General features: G+C 39.1%; 1 protein-coding gene across 1 annotated transcript in view; it reads left to right on the forward strand.

Annotated features, from left to right (window-relative positions):
- CDKL4 (cyclin dependent kinase like 4) overlaps window positions 1–25266 on the forward strand; it is a 50721-nt gene that overhangs the window by 913 nt on the left and 24542 nt on the right. Inside the window, exons 2-3 of the mRNA XM_030311246.1 lie at window positions 12022–12245; window positions 15423–15544. Of these exons, the coding sequence (XP_030167106.1) occupies window positions 12078–12245; window positions 15423–15544 (290 nt within the window). The 5' untranslated portion in view covers window positions 12022–12077. The remainder of the gene's footprint in view (window positions 1–12021; window positions 12246–15422; window positions 15545–25266) is intronic.

Genomic DNA, 25266 nt, shown 5'->3' on the forward strand with positions numbered 1-25266 from the left:
TCCTGTTTCTTAATTTTGTTTTTCTTCTTGCTTGAGCCCTCAGGACCTGCTTTGTGATACAACCATGGAAAACAATCTGCCTCCCAGTGTTTTCTCTGTTTCTGTGTGCATCATTTCCTTAAGACTAAGGAAATTAAAAAGAAAACTTTGAAAGAATTTAATGATCCACTCAAGTATCGTATCCATCTTTCTGTATTTACCAGTGGGCCTAAGTGTATATCTGTTTTTACCTTTGTGCACAGAACTTCATGAATTTAACAGATATTTGATAAATTGTGAAGTCAGGAGACCCCATAGCCAAGATATATATATATATATATATATATATATATATATATATATATATATAATATATATATATTATACTCTCTCTCTCTATATATATATACATATATATATAGAATATATCTATATATATATAGAAGGTCACTAAGGACAGTGAAAAATATTTTCAACCAATTTCATCTATTCCCTGGCAATAGCTATATCACTGCTTAATCTTGATTTCCTGCCCAGATACTATATTAACAACCAAAACGTGATTATTTCCTTTGCTTAAAAGAGAGTGATTTCACATAATTAGCAGAAAGGTTAGAGAATAAAATTACGGAAGGACTTCAATAGGTTGAGCACCTGCCATGTGCCAGCCGATGGGCTAAGGATGCAAGTCGGATGTAATGAATAATGCGTAAAAAAGGAGTGGGGAAGTCATGAACACAGTATGTGTGCAGAGAAAGATTGGGGTTGGGGAAGGCTAAGAGAAAGGACATTTGAATTGAATTGCAAAAGATGAGGATTTCAGGGTCAGACCTTCCCAGCAGTGCCATAAGCAGAGACAGATCTGAAAATATCTGGGGAAGAATCTGAGGAGCATCGTGGGAAAGGTCCATTGGGACCAGAGTGTAAAGGACTGTAAATATCATACTGTAATCTGAACTTTATTCTGTGGCATTAGAGGCCATAGGACATTTCTGAGGAAAGACAACATCTGAGGATATTGATGTTTGAGAAAGATGTCTTTGGTGTAATGAAAGTTGATATGCAGAAGAAAAGTGAGTTAAGACACTTCAGTCCCACCATATATAGGTTTTTTAAATAGCTGCATTTTGATATAATAATTTCAAACTTGAAAGAATAGTACAATGAACTCCCATACATCTATGTGATTCATTAATTATGCTCCATTTGTCTTATCATTTCCTTCCTGTCTCTCCATGTATAAATACATGTATATTTTTCTGTCTGTACCTTTTGAGAGTAAGCTACAAACATCATGCCCCTTTACCCTTACGTATAGTTCAGGTATATTTCCCAAGAACTAGGCCATTTTCTTACATAACCACAGTACGGATTACATAAATCAGGAAATTCAGTACCTATTCCACAGTCAATATTTAATTTTTTGTTTTTACATTTATTTATTTTTTTTAATTTTTTTTAACGTTTATTTATTTTTGAGACAGAGAGAGACAGAGCATGAACGGGGGAGGGTCAGAGAGAGGGAGACACAGAATCCGAAACAGGCTCCAGGCTCCGAGCTGTCAGCACAGAGCCCGACGCGGGGCTCGAACTCACAGACTGCGAGATCATGATCTGAGCCGAAGTCGGCCGCTCAACCGACTGAGCCACCCAGGCGCCCCTTACATTTATTTATTTTTGAGAGACAGAGAGAGACAGAGCACAGCAGAGGAGGGGCAAAGAGAGAAGGAGACACAGAATCTGAAGCAGGCTCCAGGCTCTGAGCTGTCAGCACAGAGCCCAACGCAGGGCTCGAACTCACAGACTGTGAGATCATGACCTGAGCCGAAGTCAGACACCTAACCAACTGTGCCACTCAGGTGGCACCACAGCCGATATTTAGATTTCATCAATTAGCCCAAGTATAACTCTTTATAGTTATCCCATTCAAAAATTCAATTTAGCATCACACATTGCATTGCATTTCCTTTTCAATCTTTTTAGTCTCCTTCATTCTGGAACAGTTCTTTGACCTTTGTCTTTTATGACCTTAACATTTTTTTAAGAACACGGGCCAGTTATTTGTAGGATGCCAAAGTAAATTTGTCTACTGTTTCCTCGTGATCTGATTCAGGCTTTGCATTTTGGGCAGCGGTACCACTGAGGAGATGCTGGGTCCTTCTCAGGGGTACATTTGCCTTTTCTAGAAATTTCATGTAAATGGAATCATATAATATGTGTGTGGGTGGGGAGCTGTCTGGCTTCTTTCACATAGCATATGTTTTCAGTTTTATTTTTTTATGCGCATCACACTATAGTATGAATCAATACTTTCCTTTTAATGCTGAACAAGTATATCATTGCATGGATTTTCATTCATTAGTTGATGGGCATTTAGATTGTTTTTAACGGGAGCTCTTATGAATAATGATATTATAAACACCTGCATACATGTCTTTGTATAGACCTATTTTTATTTTTCCTGGATAGATACCAAAGAGTGGAAGTGCTGTTTCTGTTTAACTTTTATTTTAAATTTGTGTTTAACTTTTAAGATATCACCAAACTGTTTTCCAATGGGACTGCGCCATTTAGCCTTCCTACCATTAATGTGTGAGAGTTCCAGTTTCTATGCATCCTTATCAATCCTGGATATTGTCACTCTTTGTCTTTTACTCCTTCTGGTGGGTACATAGTGGTATCTTATTGTGGTTTTAATTTACATTTCCTAATGACTAATAGCATCCTTTCATGTGCTTATTAGACATTCATATATCTTCTCTGGTGAAATATCTATTCAAATCTTTTGTTCATTTCTGGGGTGACTGGCTGGCTCAGTTGGTAGAGCATACAACTCCTGATCTTGGGATCATGAGTTCAAGCCTCATGTTGGGGGTAGAGTTAACTTAAAATCTTTTGTCCATTTTTAAGTTGGGTTATCTGGCTGCCTGATGAATTGTAAGAATGCTTTATGTATTGTGGATACAGATCCTTTTCTTTTTTTTTAATATTTATTTTATTTTTGAGAGAGAGAGAGACAGAGTGTGAGCAGGCGAGGGGTAGAGGCAGAGGGAGACACAGAATCTGAAGCAGGCTCCAGGCTCCAAGCTGTCAGCACAGAGCCCAACTCAGGACTCTAAATCACAAACCGTGAGATCATGACCTGAGCTGAAGTCGGACACTTGACCGACTGAGCAAACCCAGGCGCCCCATGGATACAAATCCTTTATGTAATGTTTTCTTTAGGCTCTGTCTTGTTTTTTCATTTTCTTACTGGGTCAGTTTTTTTGAAGAGCAAAAGATTTTAATTTTGATGAATTCCATTTTATCATTTTTTTTCTTTTATGTATCATTCTTCTGGTGTTGGATCTTAGAAATCTTTGCCTAACTTAAGGTCACAAAGATTTCTCTCTTAATTTTTGCTAGAAGTTGTACAGTTGTAGCTCTTACATTTTGATCTGTGATGCATTTTGAGTTAGTTCTGGTATATTGTGTGAGGTACTTAAGTTTTTTTGTTTTTGTTTTTATTTTATTACATATGTACACCAACTGTCCTAGCATCATTTGTTGAAATGATTGAAATGATTGAAAACAATCTTCTTTTTTCATTGAATTGCCATCGCATCTTTGTGAAAAGCAATTGACTATAAATAAAAGGGTCATTTCGTGACTGTCCGTTCTGTTTCACTGATACATATGTCTGTCTTTATGCCAGTACCATATTCTTTTCATTGACTCTAATTTTATGGTAAAATTTGAAGTCAGGTATTGTAAGTCTTCCAGTTTCTTTTTATTGCAGTTGCTTTAGCTGTTCTGGGTACTGTGAGTTTCCATACCAATCTTAGGTTCATCTTGTCAATTTCTATCCCCCAAAAAGAGTCTGTTGGGAATCCATTTTTGTTGTTTTTATTGACTTGTTCTCCCCCACCCCCTCCCCCCACCGCCCTTGAGTATCAGAAACACTTTCCTTTTGCTTAGCATCCCTCATAACGTTTTAATTGGAAACTGGGCATTTCAGATAATACATCAATGCTGGATTCCAGTTTTCTCCACTGAGGATTTTTTTGTGGGTTGGTTTTTGTATTTGCAACCTGCCTGTATTCTAGAATCTACCTCCTTCCAAATGTGTGACTGTTGATGTCTGTGTTAAGTTTTTTAATTATTTTAGCCTGGCTTTCTAGGACTCACCACTGTCTGCATAGTTTGGTGGTCACCAATAATTTGAGCAGCAGTGGTACTTAAACACCTCTAGGCATAATCCTTCATCCTCTTCCAGTGGACCAGTGCGTGGGTTGGGCAGCGCATTCAGAGTTCAGTCAGCCCTCAAATCTGCCTCAGGACCCTACTGGGTCTTCCCTCTGTATGCCTCAGAGTTTCCCAGTTAGCCAGAGATATGTGGAAAGCCAAACTACCCCTTCTGGGGCTCTTCCATGATCTTCCCATAAATGTTTGGCTAGTCTGCAGCTCACTCCACCTGGAAGTACATCCTTAGGCTTACAAAGCTGTGGGGCTTTCCCCCCTTGGTTTCCTACTGAATTTTACTGACAGTCCTGTCACGGGTTTTCAGCCTGTCATGGGTGTGAGCCATATCAAGCACATTTTCCCTTGGAGTAAGGCTTCTGGTTCATGGCCAGTTCACAGTAGTTGTGGCGGTGCCCCTGCTGAGCTGGGGGGATGAGGGTAGAGGAGGAATGGCAGCAGGTCCAGGCAGAAGCCACAGACCCCCATTGTTCTTAAGTGGAATTCTAACTGATCATGAATAAGTACCTCTCAATTTGTTTTTTACCTTTGGTTGATTTCCAGAGCCCCCAAATTGTTATGGGTTGGTTCGGGCTTTCATTTTACTTTTTTGACAATTTTCCCTGGCCTTGTGTTTTCGGGAGAGAATTTACCAACCTCTTTACCCCACAGTAGTCAAAGTCTGACCCCTGGTGCTTTTTTGTGGGATTTTTAAAAAATAAACTTTCTTTATTTCTTATGCAGAAACCACTTTATTTTTTTTTTAATTTTAATGTTTATTTTATTTTTGAGAGAGAGAGAGAGAGAGAGAGAGAGAGAGAGAGAGAGAGAGAGAAAGCATGAGCAGGGGAGGGGCAGAGAGAGAGGGAGACACAGAATCTGAGGCAGGCTCCAGGCTCTGAGCTGTCAGCACAGAGCCCGATGCGGGGCTTGAACCCACAGACTGGGAGATCATGACAGACCCTTAACCAACAGACACTTAACTGACTGAGCCACCCAGGTGCCCCAGAAGCCACTTTAAATTTTCAATCTTTAATCAGGTAAATTTTCGTAAATGGTATTTTTCTAGAAAATTATCCATTTCATCTAAGTTTTTAAATACATTTTTATAGATGCCTGCATGGGGCACCTGAGTGGCTCAGTTGGTTGAGTGTCTGACTTCAGTTCAGGTCATGATCTCACAGTTCGTGAGTTCCAGCCCCGCGTGGGGCTCTGTACTGACAGCTCGGAGCCAGGAGCCTGCTTTGGATTCTGTGTCTTCCTCTCTCTCTGCCCTAACCACCCTCCCTTTCTCTCTCCAAAATAAACACTTAAAAATAAATAAATACATAAATAAATAAAAATATAGATGCCTGCAAAGTAGACTCATGATTTTTGAAAAAAAAAAATTGTTCTGTTTTATTACCTCTTATTATTTCTTATTTTGTATATTCATTCTTTCTCCCTTTTTTCTTGAATAAGGTAGTTATAGGTTTGTTTAATTTTTTTTAAGGAACTAGGATTTGGGTTTATTAATTAGATCTATTATTTCTGTATTCTCTATTAATTTCTGCTTCAATGTTTTGTTTCTCGTGCTTTATTTTGGTTTATTTTGTAGTTCTTTTTTAGATTATTGCATTTATTTATTATTTTTACTCTTTTATCTTTTCTTCTATATTGTTTCAATCCCTGGATTTTTTCTCTCAATTTCTATATGTCAGGGTGTCTCAATCATGGCATTATGAACTTTTCAGATAGACCATTCTTCTTGTGGGGCTCTGTCCTGGGATAAATATTTAGCAGCATTCCTGGCCTCTACATACTCATAACAATCAAAAATGTCTCCAGACATTGAAAAATTCCTCTGAGGAACAAAATGACCCCCAGTTGAGAACCCCTGCTTTAAATGTATCTCATTGATTTTGATATGTAGTGTTTTCATTATTTTTTTTTTTAGTTCCATTATTTCAGTTTGCATTTCCCCCTCTACCCAGAAGGTATTTAACTGAAGGCTTTTTTAGTTTGTAGGTAGAAGGTCTTTTTTTTAATTATATATATATATTTTTTAATTGTATTAATTTCTAGTTTGATTGTGATCAGAATGTTTTTATAATATTTCTAGTTTTTTAAACTTTCTGATGTGTGCTTGAGAAGAAGGTAGATTTTAGATTATCAGAGTATATAATTCAATATATCTGTCTCCTAAAGATCTACCTTATTGGTTATATTGTTTAGGTATTCTGCATAGTTACATGTTTTTTTGGGTTTTTTTTGTTTTTTGTTTTTTGTTTTCCATTGGCCTTGCCTTTTCCTCAAACTGGTGTGTTTAAGTGTCATGATTAATGTGTTTCTATACATGTCTCCTTACATGTCCTAAATAAAGTTTCTGCTTTATAACAGTAATTGCTATGTTATTTGAGGGCTGTTATATCTTCATTGTGAATCGTGGCTTTTAGCATTAAAAATTGCCCCCCTTCTGTTGTATTTAATGCTTCCTGTAGCTTTAATTATATTTTGTCTTAAATCTCCTTTCTTAATATTTCCATTTGTCCTGAATACCTCTGTTTGTCTTTTTATTTTTAACCTTTCTGAATCACTTTGTCTTAGATGTGTCTCTTGCATATAGCTTATAGTTGAATCTAGCTTTGTGAGCCAAATTGAAATCTTTTTCATTTAATCAATGAGTTAAGCCCACACATATTTATTGATATAACTGATATTAGTCTTTACCCTGTCATATTGTTTTATATTATAATTTTTACATGTATAATGTTAACCCTGTGTTCTTTCTCTATGTATTGTGTTTGATTTTTATTTCTTAGACTTCTTTGGGTATTTTTTTAGTGCTCTCAGTCCATTTTCTTATTTAACTTTTTATTCTCTGGTTTGTCTGGGTTTTTTTTCAAGTTTATTTATTTATTTTGAGAGAGAGAGAGAACACGCACGTGTAGGAGGGGCAGAGAGAGAGAGAATTCCAAGCAGGCCCCACACTGTCAGCATGGAGCCCGATGCAGGGCTCAAACTCACAAACCGTGAGATCATGACCTGAGCCAAAATCAAGAGTTGGAGCTTAATCAACTGAGCCAGCCAGGTGCCCCTGGTTTGCCTCTTTTTAATGGTGTATTTTACTCCCATCTATTTAGTTATCAATTTATTCTGCTTTCTTTGTTCCCTTTCCATTTTTTAAACAGATCTTTAATTGCATTACCTTCTACATTGTCAGCACTTCTAACTTTTATATATTATTCTTCCACCCCTGTCCCCATCTTTGCTCTAGTCATCAATTAAATATATTAAATGCTCACTATAAATCTCTTCTTGAAGTTTTCCCAATCAGCTCTTGGCTGGGTGAAAGTTTCCTCTTGTAGATTCTTTTTTTTTTTTTTAATTTTTTTTTTTAACGTTTTATTTATTTTTGAGACAAGGAGAGACAGAGCATGAACAGGGGAGGGTCAGAGAGAGGGAGACACAGAATCCGAAACAGGCTCCAGGCTCCGAGCCGTCAGCACAGAGCCCGACGTGGAGCTCGAACCCACGGATGGCGAGATCATGACCTGAGCCAAAGTCGGCCGCTCAACCGACTGAGCCACCCAGGCGCCCCTCCTCTTGTAGATTCTTTAAGAGGGTTCATGAATACAATATTCCTGGAGGTCTTGCATATTTTAAACTGTTTATGTATGATTTTGCTACTTGAAGGACACCTTGGTTGAGTGTAAAATCCTTGGCCTTCACTTTCTTCTCTTGAATCTCTTGAAAAGGCTGCTGTTGCACTGTGTCCTCTAGACAAGGTTGATGTCACTCTCTTTCTCTTATGGCTGCAGGATATGAGAATATTTGTTTTGATAGTTTTATTCAAATATGTCCGAGTTGATTGTTCTGATTTAGTTTTGCCAACTACCTGACGGGCCTTTTCAGTATGTATGCTTTGACTTTATTTTGCTGCCAGAAAAATTTCACGGATTATACTTTCAACTATTCGTTCTGTTCCACCATTTTGTTTTCTTCTTCAGAGACTCTAATTACATGTGTTGGGTCTTCTTTGCCTGTCTTCCATTTCAACCACTTTCTCTCTAAACTCTCTTACTTTTTCTTTTCTCATTTTTAATCTCTTAATTGTTCTGTCTTTTTAAAATGTCCCTTATTAAGTTTTCATTGGAATCTATTCTTTCATTGGTGTCTTGTTTTTTAGCCTTTATTTCTGAGATGATTTTGTCTTTTTCTTGTATTTTTTTTCCTGAGTTCAATCAACTATCTTTTTTTTTCTTATTTATTTATTTTTTTTGTTCACTTCTGGTCTTATTTGAATTTCTGATTCCAAGTGCTTTTCATATATCCAGATGAATGTTAGAAGATATTTAAATCGGTTTGGAGTGTTGTGTTAGTTTTCTTCTGCTTCACTGTTAGGTTTTTGGACATAATTTTCATCAGCTGAAATGTTCCATTCTCATTTCTATTTTCTTCCAATAATAGGTTTGTGTGGAGACCGCTTTTGTCTATTTGATTTCCTGGGCAAGTTTTGGCTTGTGATAGTTGACAGCAATCCTAGGTCAAGAGAGTCCGCTCTGTCAATGTACCAAAGTGCAGTTTCTTTAATGAGTAGCACTTTTTTTTTTTTTTTAATTAGGGGCAGAGAGATTTGCATGTCCTTCAGTTTTGGGGTTCTCTTTTGTCTTGCAGGGGCACAAATTTACCCTCTTGCTTCTTTTACTCTTCACTCTCCAGTCTCTGACAGAGATTGGATAAGCCTCTCCCTTCCCTCTTGCCCTTCTCTTCCCCAATAGTGTCACACTGACTGATGCCTTCTCGACATCCGTAACTTTTAAGTCCTTTCCCTGTGGTGACTGCTCTGATCCACTGAGACACTCTCAGTATTTTTGCACTTGTGATGTATTTTCTCTTTGGCTGGGGGGAAGGGGGGATGATTTTAAGTCTATCCCAGGCCCTTCATTTCCTCTCCTGTCTCCTTTACAGTTTTTCCAGATCCCACCACATTTCTGTATTCATTCTCTGCAAAGGCTTCTAGTGGGATCCTAGGAAATATCTCTTCCAGAATTTGGAGTGTACTTTTCTACTTAAGTTTTTAAATTCCTCTGTCTTTCCTTTTATGTTGGAAGCATTTCATTTATGTGCATTTTCTTATTAAGTTTATTTTTATTTAAGAGAGAGATAGAGAGCAAGCCACATGTGGGGCCCAAACTCCCGAACTGTGTGATCATGACCTAAGCCAAAATCAAGAGTCAGATGCTTAACCAACGGAGCCACTCAGGCGCCCCAATATTTATGTGGTTTTATTGTTCTGGTTGATTTCTACAGCTTTGTGAAAGATATGTGACGAGATTAGAGTTAGACAGCCATCATTATCCTTGGCTATCTCAAAGTTCCCCACCATATACATCTTTACAAACCGTTTAGGTAAAATGTGGAGCAGGTATGTGAACTTTGGGTAGAGGTAGAGGTAGAGGATAAGAAAGAAGACATTTGGCTTAGAACAAACTGACTTTGAAACGATTCTATTTGTGTAGAGATAGTCATCAAACAGATAGTTGGGCTGTACCTCAGATAAGAGATAGAAATTACTGCTTCTTAAAACTCTGGTAGAGTCCTAGTAAGCTGGAATTAAAGCCATAAATCCCTTTGAGGAATTTCTGTTGTGGTCTAACTCCTGCCTGCACGCTCAGACCCATCTTCCATGAACATATAAGCCCTTTAGAAAGCAGATACCATTGAGAGGTTAACAGGTAAAGTACTATTTTTCTGGTGTTTTATTTTATGATATTCAGAAGTTTGGTTGATGTGTCTAAGAAATCTAAATATTAGTCTGAGAACTCAATCATTATTAAGCCAGTTAGGGAAAAAAAAAAAGAAAATCATAGATCAATAGATCAAAATATCTATCTAGAGGGAAATAAGAACATAATACATAGACGAACATCATGAGTAAGCTTTCTGGCATATTCACAGTTTCTTCCAGTAACCATAGGGCTTATCGAGTAGGTTAAGTTCATAAATCCACAAAGATCTATACTGATAACTTTCTAAAGCAAATTCCTAGTTTCTACTGTTTTATCACCTGTAACTAGACTAAAGAACAAATCTATGCATGTTTATATATAAACAGATTTAAGATAATAATACCTATATAAAAATACAGTATAACTGATAGAGATTTCAGAACATAATCTGTGATGAATTTTCCATTTAAGAGTGTATGCTTCAGTTTTCTCCCTGTAATAAGAAAGAATAGAATCTACAAAAAAAAAAAAAAATGAGGCATTGTAAAATGGTTTAGTAATAGTCATTTACCAAGGTAAACACTCCCCCAGTTGTGTCTTTCTATGGTGATGAGTGAGAGTAGATGATTTCTTTCTCCATTGAGACAATCTGTGGGTGGAAAAGATGTTAGTGAAGTAAAAAAGAAAAAGAAAGAGGATACTCATTTGAACATGAAAAATCTAAAAAGGGGTCACCTCTTTTACTTGACATTTTATTAATACTAAGACCTGGATAAAATGGTTCTCCTAACTGTGCATTCTTTTGAACTAACTGAGAGGCAGTATAGCCTAGTGACTGAAATTGTGATCTCTGGAGCTTGACTCCCTGGGTTCTAATTCCATACTAGCTTCACCTTGCCTTGGTTTTCTCATCCATATAACTGGATGAAAATCGCACGTACTTCATAGAATGGTTGTGCAAATTATATGTGATTTTCCTAGGACAATGTTATTTAAGGGCTAGCTCTTATTATCACTATTAGATTATATTAAGATTCTGCTGGATAAAGTGGGGTGGGATTTTTGAGACTTACTTGAATTTTTATATTTTTAATTCCTACACTGATTTCTTTAATTATGGTGGCCTTATTTGTTACTTACCATGTAATCCAGTCACCACAAAATTCACACATGGGTGATGCAGGACCAACAAATTAAATATTTCCATGGAAATCATTATGGATATGAAAGCATTCGTGAAAAATTAGAGAAATCTGTCCTCTTTTTGTGCTTTTTCTTTTCTTTGGGAGCTAAGAATTTAAGGATATGTTCCTTCATACATATAAGAGCTAAGAGCTAGAAAGATTTTGTTACTGTTTTTAATGGCTGCTTTATTTGACAGTCCATATCTGCTCTTTCCTCTGTCCACCAGGTGGAAGTGTAGCACTTTGTACCTTGTCTGGTTCTCAGTTCTTCCTAAACCCCCTTGTCAAATGGGTGAGGAGAGAAAAGAGAAACAATGTAATCAAGAGTATAAAAATGTTCCTTCAGTTGGATTTTACAGCATCATATTTTAATCATTTACTTGAGGATAATGAAAATAGACTAGATAAGGTTCCTTTCCACGAATTCCTTAATTCAACTGAAGTAAATACAGACCCACTATAAGAAATATATGAGATCTTGGGGCACCTGGGCGGCTCAGTCAGTTAAGTGTCCGACTTCAGGTCATGATGTCACAGTTCATGGGTTCGAGTCCTGAATTGGGCTGTGTGCTGTCTGCCAGTGCAGAGCCTGCTTGAGATCCTCTGTCTCCATCTCTGTTTGGCCCCTCCCCACATCTCTCTCTCTCTCTCTCTCTCTCTCTCTCTCAAAAGTAAATAAATGTTAAAAAAAATTTTTTTAATAAAAATCTTAAAATGAAAAAGAAATATATGAAATCTTTGCAGTAGCTCAAAGAACCACATAAAGACTGAACTAAACTGCCAAAATAATGTTCACATCTTTCTAAGTGTATTTAAAATTAATCGATGGAAATAAATCTCTGGCATCCTGAGTAAATTGGTTTTATGTAAAAGATTGTGAGAACATTGACCTTGATGACTTGATCAAGCTGAGTCGTCTTATTTTCCAGGTGCAACATTGTGCTGCAAGGCAATCAATACAGTACCTTAAGTCACTTCAACCATAATGGAAAAGTATGAAAAATTAGCTAAGATTGGAGAGGGGTCCTATGGGGTTGTATTCAAATGCAGAAACAAAACCTCCGGACAAGTGGTAGCTATTAAAAAATTTGTGCAATCTGAAGATGATCCTGTTGTTAAGAAAATAGCACTAAGAGAAATACGTATGTTGAAGGTAGGTTAACTTTCTCTATATATCTATAACCTCATGGTATTGGATGAAATATGTATGCCCAAATTACAATTTGAATGCATCTTAAAGTGGTGTTGTTTTTCTGATTGGACTTAAATTTCTTGGTATCAGCGACTATGGAAAATGAGTTGATTATCGCTTTGGACTTTGGCAGTTCTGATCCTGAAGTACTTTCCATTCTGGTTGGTAAATATCTACTGTCCTGAGTCCCTTCATCCCAGTGTTCACCCTCCCCCACCCCCGCCTTTCTCCGCTCATCCCCCACCCAATCCTCCTCCCCACAAACAGGCAACTAGAAGAGCATCTCCCGGCACAGGATCCCCCAGGACTGGACTGTGGCATCCATAGGGGTTGGTCCTTCCTGTGTTCCACTGGTTCTTAGACCTACTGAGTATCTCCCCCAGCTATGTGTACACATTTTCCACAAATAATTTGTTAGTTAGTTGTTGTTGTTGTTGTTGTTTAAGTAAGCTCTATCCCCAATGTGGGGCTTGAACTAGGACCTGGAGGTCAAGTCACATGCTCTACCAACTGAGCCAGCCAGGTGCCCCTAAAGTTGTTTTTACTCTGATAGGATTTGACACGTAAGATTCATAAGTCTTCAATGGAAATGTTTTCCTGTCCTAGAAATGTTACGGTTTTAGAACCAGAAAAGAACCTAGCGACACTTCTCATCCAGCACCTTATCTTATCAGGGAGGAAACTGAGGCACAGGGCAGCACCTCTCAAACATTAATGTGCATTGGAATCCCCAGGGGACTTTGCTAAAATGCAGGTACTGAGTTGAAGGTGTGTGGTCAGCCTGAGATGCAGCATTTCCAGCAAACTCCTTGGTGGCACAGAAGGTTTGGAGACCACACTTGGAATAACAGAAACGTGATTTATATCCTCAAGCACACACAGCCGATCTTCACTTTTGACATGTGTCATCTTTTTTTAGGAAAACCCCAGAAGTCCGTTTTTAAAGGGAGATAATAATTATCATATTATCTGTCCTTTCCAAGTATTATTTGCAGCAGGATTCCTAAAACTAATAATAGTTTAAAATATAATTTCATATACACCGACTGAGTTTTCAAGTACATCCATCATAAAAACCGGTTCACTGTTACTTCGCAGCCAGCAGAGGGCGCTGGTCAGCAGACAACATCACAGAGCTAAGCTCCAGGGTGTGTCTGACCTGGCTGCGGGTTGTTTTCTAATGAAAGTAATGCTTTTTTATCCCCCACCTCCCGCCTACCCACGTCTGCAAGTAAGGTTAACGCTCGTAGTACCTCCTGGGTCACAGTGCCCCAATTTGACTTGAACGTACCCCTTTTCTGCTTTTGGTATGTTATACCCATGCATGCCCTGAACAGTTTCCTTCCATGATAAACTTCCCTTCCCTTCCTCCTATCCTCCTGTTATTTAAATGTGATTTAATTTTTGTCCTCCTTATCACCTGTGTTACTGATACAAGTCACTGTTTTCCTGGGCTAAGTTAATTTCATTTGCAAAGGGGATATGTATTGCTCATCTACCCCAAACCGGGCCTGACCAGGTTAGCATCTGTGAATCCCTTAGCCTCCTGGTAGAGACACTGTTTCATTTCCATCCTGTGGTTTTCAGTGTAGCACAAAGCAGCTGGCTTACCTGTGTGACCAGTTTCCTCCCGTTTGCCTCTCTGCTGTCTTAGGGAACGGCAAGTTGATTTTGTGCTCTGGACATATTTTTAATATGTAATGGAGTCCTTTTTCCCAAACTGTTGAACAGCAGACACATAGTTGCAGACTCATTTTTTTTTTCTTCAAGTCATGCTTACAGGTACTAAAGTAGAGGAGGCTATCGCTATTGGGCCTGCAAAGTATTTATGCAGCTCCTACTGTATACACAATACTGTGTTCCCTCTATATATCTTTCTGAGTAAGTGGTAGAGGGTTTGGAAAGTGATGTATCTGTATACTGGAAAACAATAGGGAAGATGAGTTATATGTAAGTAGGAGTGATCAGATGTCCTGATTCATAGCTTTTGTCCCAGAATCCGGTCTGGTTAGCACCCTCTTTCAAAAGCACCCTAGGGTGTGAGGGCGATCTGTCACCCCCTGGACTGCCAAAGGTGATTTGGCTGATCTGGCTGGCTAGGCTGTTTTCCTCTTCCTCCCTCACCACTCCATGTGCATCATGGAGCTTGGAGCTGCATGCTTGGCCGAAGAGGACGACCTTCCCTGATACAGGAGGACTGCTCTTCCGTCAAGGGTCTAGGAGTAGCTGTGTTCCCCTGCTACAACCTCCAAACGAGCTCTCAAAAGCCTCCTGGTTTGTGTGCTAACTTACATGGTGGCCCTAGCTGTAGGCAGGATGATGGTATCTGCCTATGTGCCTGGGACAGTCTTGGCTTATTATGCTTGTTACCCTGATTGGATGATAAGTTATATAGTTAACTCTATGATGGATTGTCTTCAGTAGAATTTTCCCTCTGGTTCATAGCATTAAACAGGTGCCTTGTGAAATCCTTCAGCTTGAGACGGAATTTAGCACATAAGACGTCTAAGCATAAGAGAGAACAATAGAATCAAAGAACAGAGATGAAAACATGATAAATAAATTAAAAATACACTGTGGGGACTCGTAGAATAGGCAGCTTAATCAGAGTTGAACGTTGGGATCTATTATTTCTGAAAACCAACACGCAAATCCAGACTGGGTTTAAACCCATGACAGTATGCAAACTTAGTGGGGATTAATAATTTTTAGGGCCTTTTACTCAGTAATTCCATTTCTTCAATTTTATATTCAGGTTATTTTATGACCTGGATGTTTAGAATTTTCACAAACTACATAAAGTATTTGTGGTATCAGTGCCTATATTTTAAGTTGTGCACTTTATTTGCTATCTCCAGAGAGATTCAAGCAGTTTAATTACCATCTATATACAGGTACATTAAATAAACTCTTAAAGAATTTATTTTAAAGAAGAAAAACATCTTCTTTTTCAACCTCAAGTTTCTATGATTCTTACCAAGAGTAGTTCCTCTTGTGAGTAACCATAATAAAATTATCCACAAGAGATGCACAGGGAATGGTAAGCAAGGCCTTCTATTGTTCAAATTGTAAGGGATCTGGGGAGAAACTACTATAAGAAATAAAATCACCAGACTTTGTATTTCAATTCCTTTGCAGCAATTAAAGCACCCAAACCTTGTGAACCTCATTGAGGTGTTCAGGAGAAAAAGGAAAATGCATTTAGTTTTTGAATACTGTGATCACACACTTTTAAATGAGCTGGAAAGAAACCCCAAAGGGTAAGTGACACACAAACTGAGGCTCTTGTGGCCATTTGGTTTCATTATATGTGGGATTAACTGTGGCAAATTTCAAGTATGAAACACAGTCCTCTTTCTACCAAGATGTGTCTGCTGGCTACCCCTTTCCCATCTGAGTTAGGATGTGCTCAGAGGAACACGAATATTAACCTAGAATAAAAATATTTAGGAAGACAAATCTACTGCAAATATAAATCACAATGCGTTTTGAGGCTAACTTCCCTACAGGCATACCTCGGAGATATTGCAGGTTTGGTTCTAAATCATTGCAATAAAGCCGACATTGCAATAAAGTGAGTCAAATGAATTTTTTGGCTTCCCAGTGCATACAGAAGTTATGTTTACACTATATTGTAGACTGTTAAGTGCTCAATAGCATCATGTCTAAAAAAGCAATGTACATACCTTCATTTAAAAATATTTTATTGCTGAAAAATGCTAACCATCATCTGAACATTTAGCGAGTCATAACCACTGGTCCCAGATCACCATAAAATACAATAATAATGAAAAAGTTTGAAATATTAGGAGAATTACCAAACACAGAGACACAAAGTGAGCAAATGCTCTTGGAAACATGGCGCCAGTGGACTGCCTCCACAGGGGATTTCCACAAACCTACAATTTGTGAAAAAACACAATGTCTGTGAAGTACAATAAAGCAAAGCACAATAAAGCAGGGCAATAAAACGAGGTATGCCTGTATTGGATTGTCTCAATTCAAGGAATGAACCATGGTTCAATATTTGGATTCCACTGAAATTAGAATCCATATAATTCACTAAAAGGTTAAAGGAGAAAAAATACATGTGGTTGATAAAATTTGAAAAGGCAGTTGATAAATTCAACCTCCTTTCCTGATTATTAAAAAAAAAAAAAAAAACCTTTGCAAAGTGGGGTTAAATGCTTTCCTAGTGCATATGCATGCACACACACGCCCCTCTTCAAATCAACAGCTAGTTTTATACTCAGTACTAAAGGAACCACCATTAAAGTGAGAAATGAGGAAGTCAGTTGTCACTACCATAAGGCAACACTGTTCTGAGAGCTCTAGCCAATGTAATGTAATAAGAAAGACAAATAGAATATGTAACTTTGGAAACAAGATTGAACTGTCTTTATATGGATGATAGTATTCTACAAAATCTAAGATGATTGCCTGAAGGATCATTATAACCAGTGGAATTCAGTATAATGAGTACAGCACTCCAAATTCCACACATAAAAATTAACCGCTTTTGTATCAATGAGCACTTTAGGAAAGCTAGTGGAGAAGGATCTCATTCAAATATCAGTAACAAAAAAGTTTAGAAATAAAGATAAAAAGAATTGTTCAGACTCTACATAGGAAAGACAACTACAAAATTTAAGTGAGGTACATAAATGATTTTATTTAAATGAACATGTATTTCTGGGTAGAAATATTCATTATTATAAAGATATTGCTTCCCTAATTTATTTATTTATTGCACAAAATCTAATCAGAATGCCAATGGGATTTTTTTTTTAACTTGAAAATCAAGTTCTCTAAATCAAGAAATTTTTTAAAAAGAAAAAAGGGGACTTTAACTGCCAAATATTAAATTATATCAGCTTTAGAGATTCCTTTGACAAAATGTACCATAAACAAAACTAAAAAAGAAGTGGCAAATTAGGTAATTATTTGCCAGATGAAGAATTAATATCATTTCACTTGCAGATTTTGCAAATCAAATGTTTTAAAAGATTAGCGCCCCATTTGAAAATATATTCATTCAAAAAAACTTGAGTAAAATACTATTGTTTTTCCAGCTAGGTGCTAAGGATATAGCAGCAAACAGAACACATTAAAAAAGTTGCCTGGGGGTGCCTGGGTGGCTCAGTCGGTTGAGCATCCAACTTCGGCTCAGGTCATGATCTCATGGTTAGTGAGTTCGAGCCCTGCATCTGGCTCTGTGCTGACAGCTCAGGGCCTGGAGCCTGTTTCAGATTCTGTGTCTCCCTCTCTCTCTGCTCCTCCCCTGTTAACATTCCACCTCTCTCTCAAAAATAAAGATAGATAAATAAATAAATAAATAAATAAATAAATAAATAAATAAATGTTTATTTATTTTTGAGACAGAATGTGAGTGGGGGAAGGGCAGAGAAAGGGGGGGTTCACAGATTTTGAAGCAGGCTCCAGGCTCTGCGCTGTCAGCACAGAGCCTGATGCAGGGCTCGAACTCATGAACTGTGAGATCATGACCTGAGCCAAAGTTGGCCACTTAACCTACTGAGCCACTCAGGCACCCCTAAATGGTTTTCATCTTTTAACCAAGAAAGGACATTTAGAGAAATTTGTAGTAAGAAAATAATCAGATAGGTGCAAAAAGTTACACATAAGAATGTTCAACACATCATTATTTACTACAACAACAAACTGGGACTGACCTAATTTTCCATTAGTAAAGCTTTGGTTAAATGCACTTTGCTATATCCATACAATGGAACACTATGCATCCAACCCATTAATAAGGAAGTTGGATAGTTCATGTTCTGGGGGAAATGTTCATGAAATGTTATGTGAAAAAAAAAAGAGATTATAAAGCATAATTTTCAGTGTAATTGAAAATTTATTTTGAATTGTCCCTATATCCTAGTGAATGCACATATTTTCCTCTGAAAATAAAAATTAATTAAAAAACACAGTTTAAATGAGGAATTAATTCATAGTTCAACTTTATTGCGAACAAAATAGGGTTTTGTATTGGCTTAGACAACAGATTGTTCAGCCATCCTATAAGTTAATTTATAAATTACATTTTCATAAAACTTAGAAATATAATTTTTTTAATGTTTATTTATTTTTGAGAGAGCGAGAGACAGAGCATGAGTGGGGGAGGGGCAGAGAGAGGGAGACACAGAATCTGAGCAGGCTCCAGGCTCTGAGCTGTCAGCACAGAGCCCGACATGGGGCTCGAACTCACAGACCATGAGATCATGACCTGAGCCAAAGTTGGACACTTAACTGACTGAACCACCCAGGTACCCTCATTTTATTTTTTAGAGAGACAGAGTGCAAGCAGGGGAGGGGCAGAGAGAGGGGAGGACACAGAATTCAAAGCAGGCTCCAGGCTCCGAACTGTCAACACAGAGCCTGATGCAACCTTGAACTCACTGACCACGAGATCATGACCTGAGCCGAAGTCGGACGCTTAACCAACTGAGCCACCCAGGTGCCCCTTTGAAACTTAGAAATATAATTGTTCAAGGCCCTGAAAATAAAACGTACAGTACATACTACACGTGTACCTATTTAATTGAACTAAACATCTTTCTCTTCCCTCTATGATGCATAAGCTTTCCTGCTGGTAGGACTTAGCTGATGCTCTTCCTTTAATCTAGAGTATTCTAAACTTTTCCACTTTCCCTATCTCTATCATAATCTTTACAATGAGAAGTCCGACCCCCCACTCCCTTCTTAAAACCTACTTAGAGAACAGCCAGGAGAGTGTAAAACCAGTGACTAGCAAACAGAGGTAAACAACCAGGCCACATACATACCAACCCTCTTTGAGCCGTTGTTTATTAGGGTAAATTCGCGGTTTGGGGAAGTCACAGTGTGCAGCCATGAGACAATCAACGTGGTGGATGTGTGGGATGGGCTGTGGGATGGTGAGATGATCATCCAGAGACCCGAGGACTAAGTTACCTCATGAAGAAGAGCTGATTTAACACTAAGATGGTGAAAATACTGTTCCCTCTGCCAGATGGAACCTCTGGTGTCCTCTGCTTTGTGGGGAGCACAAAAAGCATTTGTTAGATAATAGCGGCATAGCGAGTACTGAGTACTGCGACAGTGTCGGATTTGCTCGGGTAAAGAAACCACATGGATATACAGCAACTGAAATTGGCATCATCTGGTTAAACTTAAAACGATCTAGTCCCATTCTGTGTTCTACAGTAAGTACAATGGGTAAGTTAATTGGTGATGTGATAGACATTGCCTTCCCGCCAGAGAAAGGATTTTCTTTCCCATTGCACCATGTATAATGGAATAATCCTGCCTTCAGGAAGCTTAAAATCTAATGAGGAACCAGAGATACAAAAGAAAAATTACAAATGATTATAATGTTGTAAAACTACTAATGGGTTTATAAAACTATGGCTGTCCACTCCATTTCTGGCTGACAATAGCATATTATGTATATCTGTAAACCAGGGCTTCAATTTCCTTTTTTTTTTTTCAATTTTAGCTTTATTGAGTTATAGTTGACACATAAAAGGTTTGAATTTTTTTCTCTTTCTCAGTTAACTGTTCACAGAAAATTTCCCGTGAGACCGGGTGTGGTCTGGTGGAGAGGTAGCAGTGAATCATGAGTACTGAGAAATACATTAGTGAGGGTTGCACAAGCGTCATGTCCCAGATTATGAAGTGGGGAGATCCTTTCTCTGAAATGGCTTCCTGATTTCAGCGGGGATGGTGGGATCGCTGGATGACAGAAACCAAGTAGTAGTACTTCGTTTCCAGAATTGCTGTAATAGGCAACAGAGCCATAGTGATGATCAAAATGTTTTAATTAGTCATAGGTTCTCTCAAACCAAAATAGATGGGCAGATCACTAAAGTCCTGTTTGTTCTATAAAAACTGGGGACTAGAAGCTTGACTTGAGTCACCCCAGTAGCCAATTCACAGATCCAGGGCCTTGTGAACCAAGGGAAGACGGCTGTCCTTGAAGCATAGCCCTACAATGACATCACACATATGTATTTAATTCTTCCCCTTAGCCTGCCCTAAAGTAGTCTGCCGCCATTTACAGGACAGTTGTGCACTGGGAAAAGAGAAATACCCTATCTTTTGGGAATTACTGGACAATGCTCTGAGGTAAAACCAGTCCCCAGTGACTTTGAAAGCCACTGTGGTTCATCAGTTTTGGAGGGATGGGGAGCATTAAGCATTAGGTCTGGTAGTAAATGAAATCTTGACTCAAATCCATCTCATGATCATCCTACCACATCCACAAATCCATCCTTGGGATTATTTCCCCATTTCCTAACTGGGTAGCTGAAATAGATACACTAACAGATGGGAAAAGAGCCAGTTGGCTCTGACCCAAGGAATGAAAACTCTTGTGGTAGGAAGAACCTAGTAGAAGTGTCTGGTAGGCTGCTTCTTTACCAAAATAGAAAACTGAAAGCCATACTACGTATTCGAGGAAGAGCATAAATTGGTGCTACCATTATACACTTTGAGGAGACACAGTTGGGAGGTAGATAAGCATGTTGCATGTGCAGAATCCTCTCCAACACTCCTATCTCCTCAGATCTTTGGATCTCCTCCTCCTCATTTTCCTAATTAATTTCTGGCAGTCAACTTCAATTGCCATAGACAACCATTTCGTCTAGGTTTCAATCAACCAATTTAGCAATCAACTAGACCCACTCCTAGCTGCTCCAGATAGTCTGTTGAAACTAGAATCTCTAGTAAGTTTGCCCATAGTGTTATAATCAGCCCAGTCTAAAATTATGATTCTTCCTGTCTGGTCCTACATCAGTGAAATCCATTTTTACATGCATTCACCACTGTAAATTAGCAACATCTTATAGTTCTTTTTTTGCTGCACAAAACTTTTTCCTCTGTTTGACTTTGTAATAGGCTCCCTGGGACATGCTGAAATCTGACTTTGAGAGATGATGGGGGGAGGAGCCTTGAGAAGAGGCATCCCCAGGCCATGCACCTGCCTCAAGTGAGAACACTAGAGGCTTCTTGTCAGGGCAAAATCAGCCTCATCATACAAGTCTGGCCACTGCTTTGCACGACACGGGATGTTTGGTGGGAAACTGGGGTGCTCTTAGTAATATGAATACTCCCAAAAGTCACATTTCAATTCTTGAGGCTTAGATAGCTCTTTCTCAGTTAATTAACCGAGAAACTAATTAAACTCACACAAGTCAAATCTATGTTGTCACTTAGTACCCTGTAGGATTATTCTCACTGTCTTGATTTTTCAGTCATTTCATGGTATTCCTATGGGTCCACAAAGTGAGCCCTATAGACATAAGTAAAAAGGGGTTCTTTTAGGGCAAGCATTGAAACTCTGGCTTCTTAACTGTGCCTTGAACCAAGATATAAAAGCCCTAAACGTGACCTCTTTAAAAATTTCTCATGAAGTTAGAAAGGGCCAGCACACCCCACTCTTCTTTGATTATTTACGTTTCCCATATTATTCTATCACATTCAGTCCACCAAAGCCCTGCCTTGAGAAGGCACTTTTTCCAGATGACCACAGATGATGATTTAACAATTATCTCATCACTAGGTGCCCATCTACCATCTATTCCAGTCACTAATGGTAATTAAGTTCTCCTGCCTTCAGACCTAATTAAATCAGATAGCCAATCCCCAATTCCCAATCCTTTTTGCCCATATCTACTTCTGGTATTGAATTCTGAGCAGGTTAGGATTCAACAACATAATTCACTCCAGCTAGTTTCAGCAAAAAGGGATTTATTACGGAGTGTTAGTTTATAAAATTTCTGAGAGTGCCAGAGAAACAAGCTTAATTTAAGTACCTAATGGATACCAGGTACCTTTCTCGGCCTCGGAGCCACAATGAGGGACAAGACAAAGTCCTTGAATTGGAAGAAAGCACAAGGAGTCAGGGAATGCCTAGGGAAAGGAGGAGAATGGACCATAAACACAAAGATCTGGGGGTCCCAAGCCTAGGCATGTTTAGGGAATGGCAGGAACCGATGGGGCTGGGGCAGAGTACCTGTGGGAATGTGGGAGGAGACAGAAGGGGAGGAGGACAGTGTGAAGGGGCTGGTAGAGCAGAGTAATTAGGTTGGCTTTCATTCTAGGATAGCAAGGGTTCACCGAGAAGAACTCCTTTCATCTCGGGTCCTGACAATGAAATCAGGTTTTCCCATATTAAGTTATATAACAAATTAAAACAAAGATGCTGCGTTCTGATGTGAGCATCAGGATTCCCCTGAGTGACCGAGAGAGAGAGAGAGAGAGAGAAGTCCCCTGAGCAATCCAGTCTGAATTCCCTGATGGCGCCACCCTTATTACAGTCTTGAGCTAGGATGTCTAGTTTTTGCTCTGAGGCCTTCATTATTCCTTGCAATATCCGTTTCTGCACTCCCCCAGAGGATGATATTTAAACACTGAGTGTCAGTTGACTTCTTCAGAAGGTTTTATTTCCCTTCAGAACACTTTGAGAAATGCTGCCTGTGGCTGAATAATGTTGCAACTCTCTATCTTTCTGGAATGAGCACTGTGTGAATCTGTATTCTCTTTGATAACTATCTTCTCTTTGTAGGGTCAGTGGTATTTGTTTGTAGTTGGTATTTTGTATATATGTTGTGTTGCTTGTGATGGAACCTGCCTTCTTGGAATCTGAGCTGACTATTCTGTTTAGGGCCACGCCATGACACTTGATGTGAGATGCCATGAAACAAACACTCCTCTTCCACAGTGAGAGCTCGGGACTTCCCTATGGCATTAGTTCATGCCTGATTCCATGTTATCGATGCTAGAACCCTGGGTCCTGCCAGTCCCCACCTTGTTTCCCGATCCCAGGACTTGAGCCCCTGTGCCAGCCGTCCTTTGATCCCACCTGGCATTCCATTTCTGCATGAATCGGGTCCGGTGTTACTCTTGCTGGTCCCTCACAAGGACTGAAATCCACCTCCCTTCCCTCCACCACCACCACTGTCATCAGAATCACCAGATCTCACCAGCATTATTAAATTTGCCACCTAATTAACCTTCCTGTATCTGCTTTGCCCCCAGAAATCCATTCTCCATATTATGCCACTTGCCTTCTTGAGTCCTTTCAATGACTTTCTTTTAGATTCACAGTAAAATCCAAACTACCTACCCAGATCTGTAATCCCTCCGTGACTTGGCCTCTGCCAGCCTCACCTTCTTCACTCATGGTTTGGCCACACTGGCCTCCTTATTGCTTTTCCCACACTCCCCATTCTTTCTTACCTCAGGGCCTGTTGCTAGTCTTTTGAGGTTCTTCTTGTCTTTGTATAGCGTCTGAGTCCCGTCTACTGGCCTCACCTGATCTCAGACCCTCATTTCCTGAACCTATGGAGATACTAAAACCCAGACTCTTAGGGCATAGACTTCTTAATAAACTTGCAGGGCACTGTTCCATTTTTACACATGAGGAGCACTGAAGGCACATATAACTGGCCCAAGGTTATAAAACTTGGAAGCAGGGATTTGAACCGTGCCTCATAGTGCTCAAAAATGGCTCTACTATTCTATTACAAAAACATTTAAGCAATGTCTCCAGCTTGGCTCTGGGCAAAGAGGGGAAAAAGATCAAGTTATATCAGAATTCAGTGTGGGAAACAGAAATGGCTCTAGATACTTCCAGTGGAAAGGGATTAATACTGAAAATTAGGGGCTTTCACAATATTAATAATACTTAATAATTAGAAGAGCTGGAGTCAAAGGGCTGCTGTCAGCCTGTGAATATCAAGAACATGCCGCCATAATTGTGACCTGAGATCAGAAAACTGCCCTGAGAAAAATACCTCCACACACTTGCTGCTTCTCCATATATGCCCCAGCTCCACACGGTGGTGTCTTGTGTGGACCAGCGACACCTGCAGGATGAGTTTAGTTTGTAAAAAGTGATCTAGGGGCGTCTGGGTGGCTCAGTCAGTTAAGCTGCTGGCTCTTGATTTCTGTTCAGGTCACGATCTCACGGTTGGTGAGTTCGAGCCCCACATGGGGCTCCTCACTGACAGGTGGATCCCACTTGGGATTCTTCCTCTCTCTCTGCCCCTCCCCCACATGCACTCTCTCTGTCTCTCAAAATAAATAGAAACTTCTAAAAAACTGATCTAAACATAGGATTTACATTTCCAAATATGATAAAATATTAAAGCTGAATGACTAGGTGTGTTTGGGATATTCGATAATCCTAAATTTTTTTTTTAAATTTTTTTTTTCAACGTTTATTTATTTTTGGGACAGAGAGAGACAGAGCATGAACGGGGGAGGGGCAGAGAGAGAGGGAGACACAGAATCGGAAACAGGCTCCAGGCTCTGAGCCATCAGCCCAGAGCCCGACGCGGGGCTCGAACTCACAGACCGCGAGATCGTGACCTGGCTGAAGTCGGACGCTTAACCGACTGCGCCACCCAGGCGCCCCCTAAATTTTTTAATTAAAAAATTTTACAGTAGGCATTTAGCAAAAGACATCTTGTGTTTCAGATTTTTGAAACTATGCAACCAGCAACCCCCATCTCCATGAATAGGGTTGAAAAACAAACAACACCCGGATAAAAATATTTGCGGCACATATGCTGACTCCAGTGTATGTTGAGCCTTCATAAATCAACTTAAAAAAACTTTTTAAAGTTTTTATTTATTTTTGAGAGACAGAGAAAGAGAGAGCATGCGTGGGGGAGGAGCAGAGAGAGAGGGAGACATGGAACCCGAAGCAGGATCCAGGCTCAGAGCTGTCAGCACAAAACCCGTTGCAGGGCTCAAACCCATGAACCATGAGATCATGACCTGAGCCGAAGTCGGACGCTTAACTGACTGAGCCACCCAGGCGTCCCTTCATGAATCAATTTTAAAAAGAGTAAACAGACCAGTCAAAAAAGACATAAAGGCCATGAACAGGAAGTACACAAAAGAAGAAATGTAATGTCCAATAATCATGTGAAAATTAAAAGTCACTAGTAGTTAGTAAAATGGAAATGAAAACCAA

This window comes from Lynx canadensis, chromosome A3 (assembly GCF_007474595.2).
Source record: "Lynx canadensis isolate LIC74 chromosome A3, mLynCan4.pri.v2, whole genome shotgun sequence".
NCBI classification, from domain to species: domain Eukaryota; kingdom Metazoa; phylum Chordata; class Mammalia; order Carnivora; family Felidae; genus Lynx; species Lynx canadensis.